A 10,696-nucleotide genomic window follows, 5' to 3' on the forward strand; every position below is an offset into this window, starting at 1 on the left:
GTAGGCTAGTTAATGTTAGGTGTCATTTTTTAAAAAACTGTAACTTTTAAACCGTGCGATGAAATTACAATTCGTTTTCACTTTTAAAATCTCCACGATGAGAGCTTCAAAACTAGACCACATTTTCATATGTTTCGACGAAATTTTTTAACAAGCAACTTTGATGCGCGACAGAGCAACTTTATTGTGCAGGAAAACAACTTTGGTGTGCGACAAAGCAACTTTGGTGTGCAACGAACATGAACACCTTTTGGTACACGAAGGCACAACTTTTGGTGCCCGACAATAATTTTGGTGTCATGGGAGCAATTTCAATGTGTGACGAAGCAACTTAAGTGCCCTGCAGAGCAACTTTGGTACCCGGCGCGCTGTTTTTGAACAGCAACTTTGGCGCCCGACCGAGCAATTTTTAGTGTCCTGCGAGCAACTTTGGTACTCGGCCGAGCAATTTTAGTGTCATGTAGAGTAACATTAGGAGTTGTTGCTGCAGCTGTTGTGAAGCCTACCATCGTTGTGAATCAAGTGTTTTTGTTGCACACCAAAGTTGCTTTGCCGCATACCAAAATTGTTTTCCCGCACAACAAAGTTGCTCTGTCGTACATCAAAGTTGCTTGTTAAAAAATTGCGTCGAAACATATGAAAATGTGGTCTAGTTTCGAAGCTCTCGTCGTTCGGATTCTAAAAGTGAAAACGGATTGTAATTTCGCCGCACGGTTTAAAAGTTACAGCTTTTTTTAAACAACAAAGTGATATCAGCTAGCCTACCTTTTTTGACAGCTGTACACATCTTTACGTGTGAGCACTTTCCATTTTGGTATGACCGCTCAGAATAACTAACGGGCATGCGGCCGCTCGCTAGTCGTGTCCTAATTAAAAACTTTTTAGCCATGAAGAGTACATGCTAAAACGACCCCTGATAAAAGTATAGTAATATAAAATCAACCGAGCACGGCAGCAGATATTCATATTACAGTGCTAAAAACTCATAGCAGTAATAGAATAGTGATAGCAAGAGCAAGGCCCATCGACATAATTGGAATTGTATTATTCACCACAATCTACAAACATGATAAGCCCATTGGCAGGTTGCTTAAAAAGTTCAATAAGATCCATGAACTAACTGTACTAATTCAAGAATTCCGTGAGTCACTCACGCAGAGTTAACATCTATGCTAAGGCTGAGAACATTCTCTTTCAATGTGTTAAACTGAGCCAAGGAGTAGCCATGTCAAAGATGTCTCAAACTACCACGAGGAAACCTAAACTCGACAAGCAGACTCACCTCCTGAGCTTGCTCCTTCTCGCGCATGGCGAGCAGCTTCTCCAGACTGGTCTTCTCCCCCTCGAGCCTCGCCACGGCCTCCTCCCTCTCCGCGATCGCTCTTGCGGCCATCGCCGCGAGCCGCTCAGCCCGTCGCCGGGTCCTCTCCTCCTCCCTCCGCCGCTCTTCCTCGGAATCGTCGCTCCCGGACCCATCCGAATCCTCATCGCTCCCGCTCCCGCTCTCAGACGGGTCTCCCTTCCCGTCCTCCCCTCGATCCCTCCGATCATCCTCCGCCTTGACCGACCCCGCAGGCTCGCCAGCGGGCCGATCCTGCGCCGAGAGATCCGCCGCGGCGGAGGCGGAGCGGCGGGGCGCGGAGGGAGGCGGCGGGGGAGGCTGGGAGTGGCGCCTGGCGGCGAGGCGGAGGCCGAGGGAGGGAGGCGGGGTCGCGGGCGGCGGCCTGCGCGGGGCGGGGGAGTCGAGGATCGCGGAGGCGGAGGAGGAGGGAGGCTGGTGGAGGGCGGTGAGGTCGGAGGCGGAGGAGGACTTGCCGAGCGTGTCCGCCGCCTGCTGGTCGATCTGCCGGAGAATACGAGTGAGGAGTTAGACGGGGTGGGGAGAGGGGAGAGGGGAAGGCGGGAGGCGGCGGCGCTTGCTTGGTGGAGGAGGGTTTCCGCCGCTTTGAGCTTCGAGGAGATCCATCCCGCCATGTCGCCGGCGCGTGCGAAACTGCGGCGGCGGCGGCGGCGGCGGCGCGGGTTGGTGGATCCGGCGGGCCCGTAGCTGGTGGACTGCGGAACCGCCGTGCCGGCTAACAGCGAACAGAGCGAAGGGTGTTCTCGATTGTAGCGCTCACTACCAGAAAGTGTCTTTGACACATGGCTACCTAGCTCTCCTCACTTTTAGATTTTTAAAAATTTCAAAACCTCACATGTCATGTTTCCACAAATTATGACATTACATATATTGATAGATATATACAAAAAAATGTGTATGCAAAAAAGTCATGTTTAAAAATACGTTGTAGCTTGGGAAATACAAAATCTGACAACCTTTTGTCGGGACTTTTTCGAGTACACTCCTCTTGTACATATCTATCTATATATTTAACGCCGTAATTTTTTAAGATATCCAAGTGTGAGATTTTAAAATTTTCAAAAATCTAAAAGTGAAGGAGCACTCGTACCCATGTGCACTAAATCCCTTCTACTCACTATCACTAGCCACTGCTCAATTACTCAAATGGTGTTCGGGTTGAATTTGATCGTGTACTAATAATTCGGCAATTTCTGTTCTTGCAACTTGATCGTATATCAACTTCTATTCTTTTAACTTAATCGTACATTGTAATTTGACTTGGTTTTTCCTTTTGCGAATGAGTTGAACCTATAAGTTACGTCGACAATATTGTACACTGTATTTCTCCATCTCAAACACGCGGAAGTCGCACATTCATGGAAGCATTGTGGATTGATGATTAGGTTGAACATCGGAAAAGGCATACAAACACGGTAAATTGAAACATTCTCCAACAATATATATGTTCAGTGGGTTTAATGATATATATTGTGTTCCTGGATTAAACAAGCTCTTCTGATGGCATGCGAGCGTACTGAATAATGAAATGTTCAAAAGGGTGGGCAGAGATCCTATATCCTCTACCCTGTTTAATGTGGTTGTAGAATGCCTACCTAAAATTGTATTGATAGCTCAGTCAAATGATTCGTTTGTGTGTTTGGTGCTCAAGATCATATAACAAAGGTGGTTCTATTCTCGGGTATGATGTTATGTAGTATTAGTTATGATCCAGAAAAAGTAGTTAGCCTTAAACTCCTTCTCTACATTTTTGAGCTGATGTCAGGTTTGAAAACTAATTTCAAAAAGAGTGAATATTTTAACTATTGGTGGAGATAAAACCATTGTTGAATTATATTCCAATTTATTTGGCCGTAAAGTTGGTACTTTGCCTACGAACTATTTGGGAGTGCCTATATTTCGTTGTTGCTTTGAAATAATCAGATAGGAATTTTATTGATGTTAAGCTAGTCCATAAGTTGGATGCTTGGGTTGGCAATTCAATGTCTTAGTGTTACGAAGAAATTTTTAATTGATGCCTCTTTGTCTACTCTTTCATACTATGCTAAGCCCATGTTTCTTCCCATAAAATATTTCATTAAGAAAGTAGATAAGAACATGAAAAGATTTTTCTAGAAAAAAGGAAAGAAATATAAAAATTACTATATGGTGAGGTGGGACAAAGATTGTAGATTCAAGAGGAAAGGTGGGTTAGGAATAAATATTTTGAGGAAAAAAAATTAGTCACATTATGAAGTGGTGGTGGAAACTAGAAACTTCAGATAAGTTGTGGCATAAAATTGCAAAAGCTAGATATTTGAGAAAAACATTTTATTTTGTTATTTCTAGATTTAATGATTCTCCTTGATATTTTTTTTTGCGGCTTCATTGCAAGTAAAGGAAACTTTTTCCGCTAGTAGCAAGCTTATCCTCAATAGTAGTGATATTGTTTGATTTTTGAAAGATCACCGGGACAGTGGGCTCCTTGTGTGCGATCAGTTCTTGATATTTTTGCTTTTTATCACGGGCAAAATTGTACTATCAAAATCTTGGCCGAAAATGGTTAGTCCTTACACTTTAAGAGGAGCTTTTAAGTGGTACTCTTGATCATCAATATAAAATAATTTTGAGGAAAATTAATTATTGTAAGAATGGGTAGCACACTTCTTAAAAGGTCACCAAGAGCGTAAGAATTGTTATTCGTTACACTTTTAAGAGGATCTTAGTGAACCTAAAGCCTACAAGGCGTCTACATGGATAAAATTTAAGCAATGTCAAGTCAAGACTGATCAACAAGTAGCCCTGGTCATGTCATGGTCAGTAAGTCAAAGATTAAGACAATGGATAAAAGACAAGGTCAAAGATGCGCCCATTAGGTGGAGGCTTGATTGGGATCCACATTCCTCATAGACTATGGACCAGACATTACCTTTGTACCCCTCCTAACTACCAACATGAAGTGTAGACTTGGTTATTTGTTGAGGATCCCTTTTCTATATCAATTTTTCCAAGGGGGTTGAGTATTTATTCACTTCATACATCAATACAAGAAAGGGGAGAGGGTTAGAGCTCCACTTGGACTCTAGTCTCGGGTCCAAGGAGTCCTCTTTAACTTGGACCAATGATGTTTGGGACCTTGACTTGGCCCTCGGGAAACCTTGTTCGACTCGGGGTCCGTCCTCAACCACTTCGACACTCTCCTAACATAGGATTAAGCCACGCTCCATCAAGACGGCGCAACCTTTTTTAAACCAAAAATATCGTTGTATCAACTCTCGTATAGTGCACGACGACCTTTATCATAAGGCCAACGTACAAACCCCCTAATAACGGTTAAACTGTTGATACTTAACCCCACGTCACTAGGACACTCGCTAATCATCTATTGTTCAATTTAAATAGCATTGAGGATATTCATCCCTACAATGATCATGGTGGCGGTACTATGGTCGGAATTTTCCCCTTTTTGTGCTTCTCTTCCCTCGCCCTTTGAGTCTCCCGTGAAAGGTCGGGCCAATCCTGAGCCTTCCCCGGTGGTGCGGTCGGCTGGAGACAGGGCCGGCTCTAGGATTTGGAGGGTCCCAGGGCGAATTCTATAAATGGGCCCAATTTAAGCTGCGTGCTTGCTAGATGGGCCTAATTTTTTCCTTCTACCTTTTCCTATATGCACTGTGCCAGAAATAATGGGCCCCCGTTTTGGTTGGGCCCCGGGCCGTCGCACTTCTTGCCCTGGGCCAGAGCCGGCCCTGGCTGGAGATGGCATAGGAGAGGTGCTGAAATCCCCCATATACATAGTAGTAGTAGGGTTCCACGTGTAGCTCTAGTTTTCGGCGTTCTGCTGGTTTTGAGACGAGTCTGGATCTCCTAGGCCAGATCTGGTGCACCCCGGTGGTTCCCCTTCTTCCCATGGAGCTCCAGCGGTCGGAGCCGGAGGTGGTGAAGGCGATCCTTGCCGGTATCTCCTTGAACAAGGTCCGTACTTGTAGATCTGGCGGTGGCGGTAAGCACTTGAGCTTTCTCTCTTCTGCTCGTCATGGAGGCGAGGAAGGAAATATGTTCGATGTCTCTGGCGGTTGGCCGCTTCATCTGCTGCAGGGGAGCAACGCTGATTCTCTTTGGAGGTTCACCACGACAACGCTTTCTTCGTTGTTGTTCTTTACGGTCGAATGGCGACCCCTCCAACCTCTCGCGTCGACTACAGTAGCTTCTTCCGAACGACGTCTGGAGGTATTTGTTGAATATATAAGCAAATTATCATATGAACTAAAGCGAACTAATACTTGATAAATCATGACTACAGAAATAGCAGATGAACTAATCATGCATATCGACAGAGTAGATGAACAGATAGCATCTAGACAGGATAAACCTATCGCATCTACTCCAAATGGCAGTACTAGGAAATCTAGCAAGATCTGAAACAAAGAAGGACAGAAACGCATACCGTCCAGCGTTGGCGGCAGCAGCAGCAACAGCGGCGATGTTGGCGGCATCCTGGTTGTTGTCGCCCATGTTGAGGTTGCCGAAGAGGTTGTCGATGTCCGGGAAGAAGTCGTCGTTCGGGAACTCGTCGTCGGACGACGCCATGTTGCCAGTAGTCACGCGTAAGCGCTCCCCAAAAACCTGATTGCCCCTCACCCATACAGGTCTACGAGAGCCAGGGTTCCGGAGGCCTACTGTCCCGCCGCTCGGTGCACGCCGAAGGACGGGATGAGGAAGACGAAGGCGGCGGCGCAATGAACTGGAAAGAGGCGGTCGCATGTAGTGTCTCGTACAGGCTAGGTATGCATCCGCGCTTATGTAGTGCGGTTCGGGAAGGTCGTGGGACGCAGCCATTACACAATTAATTTCCCAAACAGCAAAAAGATAAGCTCGGCTCGGCGAGATTCCCGCAACCCGCGACGCGTCGTGACGTGCGTGACGAGGCGGGCGGCAGAGGAGGAGGAGTGCGTGAGGGCTCTCTCTCTTCTCAATCACTTACTAGGACTAAAAGAGTCCACCTTATATACCACTCCAACTCTCTCCCAACTAGCAATGTGGGACTAAACTTTAGTTCCACCCCTTTCCATTCCCACATGGGCCAAGATAATTTCAGAATTTGTATTGGGACATGGGCTAAGGCCCAAGGCAAAATTCCAGCAATCCCCCACAAAGTCTCATTGGCACATCTAATACCATTATTCCAGAATCATTGTTTTATATACCGGTACACGGTGGAGACTGTTAAGTTGAACTTCCACTAAGAACTTCATGCTACACTAGTTTGCAACTTGAATAGTGAACTACGCCATGAACTACAACTTTTCTGCGAACTAGCTTCACACAAAGCCTAGATCGATACAGGGCTGCCGCGAGGCTTCCTCGCGGTGTGGAGCTTATACGTCATACTCCATGGCCTTTCATGAGCTTATTAGAGAGCACCCAACTCTCATAGATTGCGACGTTTAATAATCAGACTCACATATGTGTGTTCTTCAGAAGATGTTCTGCAGGACAACATCTTTGCTTGAATAAGCCACTTAGAACACATTAAGATAAATATCAACCTGCCATGCAGATCAGGAGAGTATTGCATCTTCACGGAGAGGGTAAATTCAGTATATAGATACTCTCCTCCCAGCTGACTAACAACTTGTCTCCCAGCTCCAATCCACGGGATCTCCAATCACATAGAGTGGGTTACCACTGTAGGCAACTCATAGTGTGGGTCTCAACCCATCTCCCTCGATGCATTCTCTATCACATTCGTGATAGACCCTTTGTGAAAGGATCTGCCAAGTTTCTAGACGTTTGGATATAATCCAACGCAATAACTCCGGAGTTTCTCATTTTCCTGACAGATTTCAATCTCCACTTCACATGCCTTGATGACTTCATATTATCCTTAGAACTGTTTACTTTGATGATCACAGTTTGATTATCACAGTTCATAGGAATTACGGGTATTGGTTTCTCAACCACAGGTAAGTCCATCAAGAGTTCACGAAGCCACTCTGCTTTAACAGTGGTAGTGTCTACTGCAGTGAGTTCTGCTTCCATTGTTGACCTCGTTAAGATGGTCTGCTTGCAAGACTTCCAGGAAACAGTGCCACCACCAAGTGTAAACAAATAACCACTTGTGGCTTTAGTCTCATCAGCATCAGAAATCCAATTGGAATCACTATAACCCTCAAGTACCCTCGAATACCCAGTATAGTGAATACCATAGATCGCAGTGCCTTTCAAATAGCGCAACACTCTCTCAAGAGCATGCCAATGAACATCTCCTGGTCTTGATACAAATCGAGCCAATTTGCTTACAGCAAAGGAGCACGCCACACAGAACGGATTTGGGGTCTTACCTTCGCAGAGTTTTGCGGCATTCAGAAATTGTTCGCAACTTTGGCGTTCTGAGAATATTTTGTCAAGTGCCTTGTTCGGCTGATGCAATGACCCATTTTGCGGGTTTTTCTATTTTTCTCTCGGGCTTGATGAGACAGCCGAATATATTGGTTATTCTATATTGTCGGGTACATCACCGGTGCTCTTGCTCGGAACAATATGACGAGTCAATGGACCCGAAGATTTGTCCACCCCTTTTTTTTGATGAAAATTTCGTCAAGTTCCTCCTTCAGGAAAATTTCTTCGGGTCCTCTTTGAGGACAATTCTTCGGGTCCTCCCTGAGGAAAAAATTTCGGGTCCTCCCTGAAGATAATTCTTCGAGACCACCTTGAGGATAATTCTTCGGGACCTCCTTGAAGGTAATTTTTCGGGACCTCCTTGAGGATAATTCTTCGGCACCTCCTTGAAGATAATTCTTCGACACCTCCTTATCCAGTAATTTATACCAATGCGCCGCTTTACCAGACAGCGATAAAGAGAATAGTTTCTTCCTCACTTCATCCATAGCAATACCTGCACATTTGAATAACCCGCATAATTCATGCAAAAACAGTAAATGATCACCAGGATGGACAGTTCCATCCCCTTCATAGCGGTTATCCATAACACGTTCAATAATTTTCATAGGTATTTTATATGGTATTACTTCCTCACCTGGCGCCTCATCCACTACCGTTGCAGTAGTAGTAGATTTCCCAAATAAAAATTGAAGAGAAGATCTCTCCATGATGACTTATGGCAGCAGGCAGAAATAAAATCAGCACAACAGTAAAGGTTTTCCTTACCAATTCCACTTACCAATAGCGCTTCACTCCCCAAGAGCAGCGGCGCCAGAAAATAGTCTTGAAGACCCACAAGAAGAGGGGGTGTATCGTAGTATCTTCGTTAAGTAAGAATGTCGATCCCAACGTGGAGCGAAGGTGTTGACAAGCGATTTCGATGAAGGATTCACTGTAAATGCTCACAGACAAGTATTCAGGGGGTTTTGATGTAACAGTTGAATAAAGTACGAGTAAGTAAAGTGCGAGAGTAACAATTGCAGCGAGTGGCCCAATCCTTTTTAGCACAAAGGACAAGCCGGTTTGTTTACTTATAATGACCAAACGTTCTCGAGGACACACGGGATTTTAGTCTAGTGCTTTCGCTACATACGGCTAAATAATCTTCATTGTTATGATAAGTGTTGTGTGGGTGAACCTATGCTAATGTACCGCCCTTCCTAGGACTAATACATACTTGTGATTATACCCCTTGCAAGCATCCGCAACTACAAGAAAGTAATTAAGAATAAATCTAACCACAGCCTTAAACTCGAGATCCTCGCGATCCCTCCTGCATCGATATACCGGCGGGGGTTTAGGTTTCGTCACTCCGGCAACCCCGCAATTGGCAAACGAATACAAGATGCATTCCCCTAGGCCCATAAATGGTGAAGTGTCATGTAGTCGACGTTCACATGACACCACTAGAAGAATAACACCACAACTTAAATATCACACCATTGAATATTACTCAACCATAGTTCACTACTAACATTTAGACTTCACCCATGTCCTCAAGAACTAAACGAACTACTCACGAGACATCATATGGAACATGATCAGAGGTGATATGATGATGAATAACAATCTGAACATAAACTTGGTTCAATGGTTTCACTCAATAGCATCAACAACAAGTAGAGATCGATACCGGGAGAGTTTCCCCTATCAAACAATCAAGATCAAACCCAAATTGCTACGGCGGTGACGGTGTCCAGCGGTGGAGACGGCGGTGATGATGGTGGAGATGATGATGATGGTGATGGAGATGATGTCCAGCTCGATGACGGTGACGATGGCGTCGATTTCCCCCTCCCGGAGGGAATTTCCCGCGGATTCCTCGCCCGCCGGAGAGCTCTTTCTCTCTGGTGTTCTCCGCCCCGCAGAGGCGGCTGTAACTCTTCGCGAGGTACCCTCTGTGGCTTAGGTCTTCGGGACGAAGGGTTTCGCGAAGAAAAGGAGGCGAAAGGGGTCGTGGGCCCCCCAAACCACATGGCGGCGCGGCCAGGGCATGGGCCGCGCCGCCCTAGGGTGTGGGCCCACCCTGGGTCCTCCTGGTCCCTCCTTCTGGCTTCCTTCGTCATCTTGAAAAATAGGATTTTTGGTATAATTTCCTCCCACAGTTGATCTTCCGAAATATTGTATTCTGACGGTGTTTTTCCAAACAGTAATCCTCGGCTCCGTGCTTGATCCTCCAATAATGATGAAACATGCAAAATAGATGAAATAACATAAGTATTGTGTCCCAATATGAAATATATCAATGAATAACAGCAAATTATGATATAAAATAGTGATGCAAATTGGACGTATCAACTCCCCCCAAGCTTAGACTTCGCTTGTCCCCAAGCGAAACTGAGCTCGATAGACAGGACCACATGTTTATGGAGTGAAGAGTCGATAAATAAAATACTGACAAGAAGCATCATATTCATTCACACAGGACATTATAGTAAACAACCTCTTATAACTCATCTTGAAACAAGTATAAGGTAGTCACAAGTAAAGGTGCATAAGAAATCATAATTGGTGATGGCAAACTTCGTTCTTGGTCAGAGAACAATTAACAGATTATATTTACCTCATTGAGCAGCGCTCTCATGTTAAAGTTTATAAGGCACAACTTGCATACTCAATCATAATGGTCTTTTCATGATCATTGATAACTTGCAAAGCTATATTCATTCAGATAAAACTTGTACTAAACAAGGAAGAATAAAAGACATGATGTAGCGAATCACAATATAATGGTTTGATCACAACTACTCAAATGCTTGCTTGAGATGGAGGGAAATAGGTTTACTGACTCAACATAAAGTAAAAGACATGCCCTTCGCAGAGGGAAGCAGTGATTAAATCATGTGCTAGAGCTTTTTCAGTTTTGCAATCATATAAAGAGAATGAAAGTAACATTTTGAGAGGTGTTTGTTGTTG

General features: G+C 44.9%; 1 protein-coding gene across 1 annotated transcript in view; it reads right to left on the reverse strand.

Moving 5' to 3' along the window:
- The window catches only part of LOC127336872 (golgin candidate 2), a 7,079-nt gene extending 4,970 nt beyond the window's left edge, over positions 1-2,109 (reverse strand). The window contains exons 1-2 of the mRNA XM_051363737.2: positions 1,921-2,109; positions 1,283-1,843 (exon numbers count right to left, since the gene is read on the reverse strand). Coding sequence (XP_051219697.1) covers positions 1,283-1,843; positions 1,921-1,974 — 615 coding nt within the window. The 5' untranslated portion in view covers positions 1,975-2,109. The remainder of the gene's footprint in view (positions 1-1,282; positions 1,844-1,920) is intronic.
- Between the last annotated feature and the right edge of the window lie 8,587 nt (positions 2,110-10,696).

This window comes from Lolium perenne, chromosome 2 (genome assembly GCF_019359855.2).
Source record: "Lolium perenne isolate Kyuss_39 chromosome 2, Kyuss_2.0, whole genome shotgun sequence".
NCBI classification, from domain to species: Eukaryota; Viridiplantae; Streptophyta; class Magnoliopsida; order Poales; family Poaceae; genus Lolium; species Lolium perenne.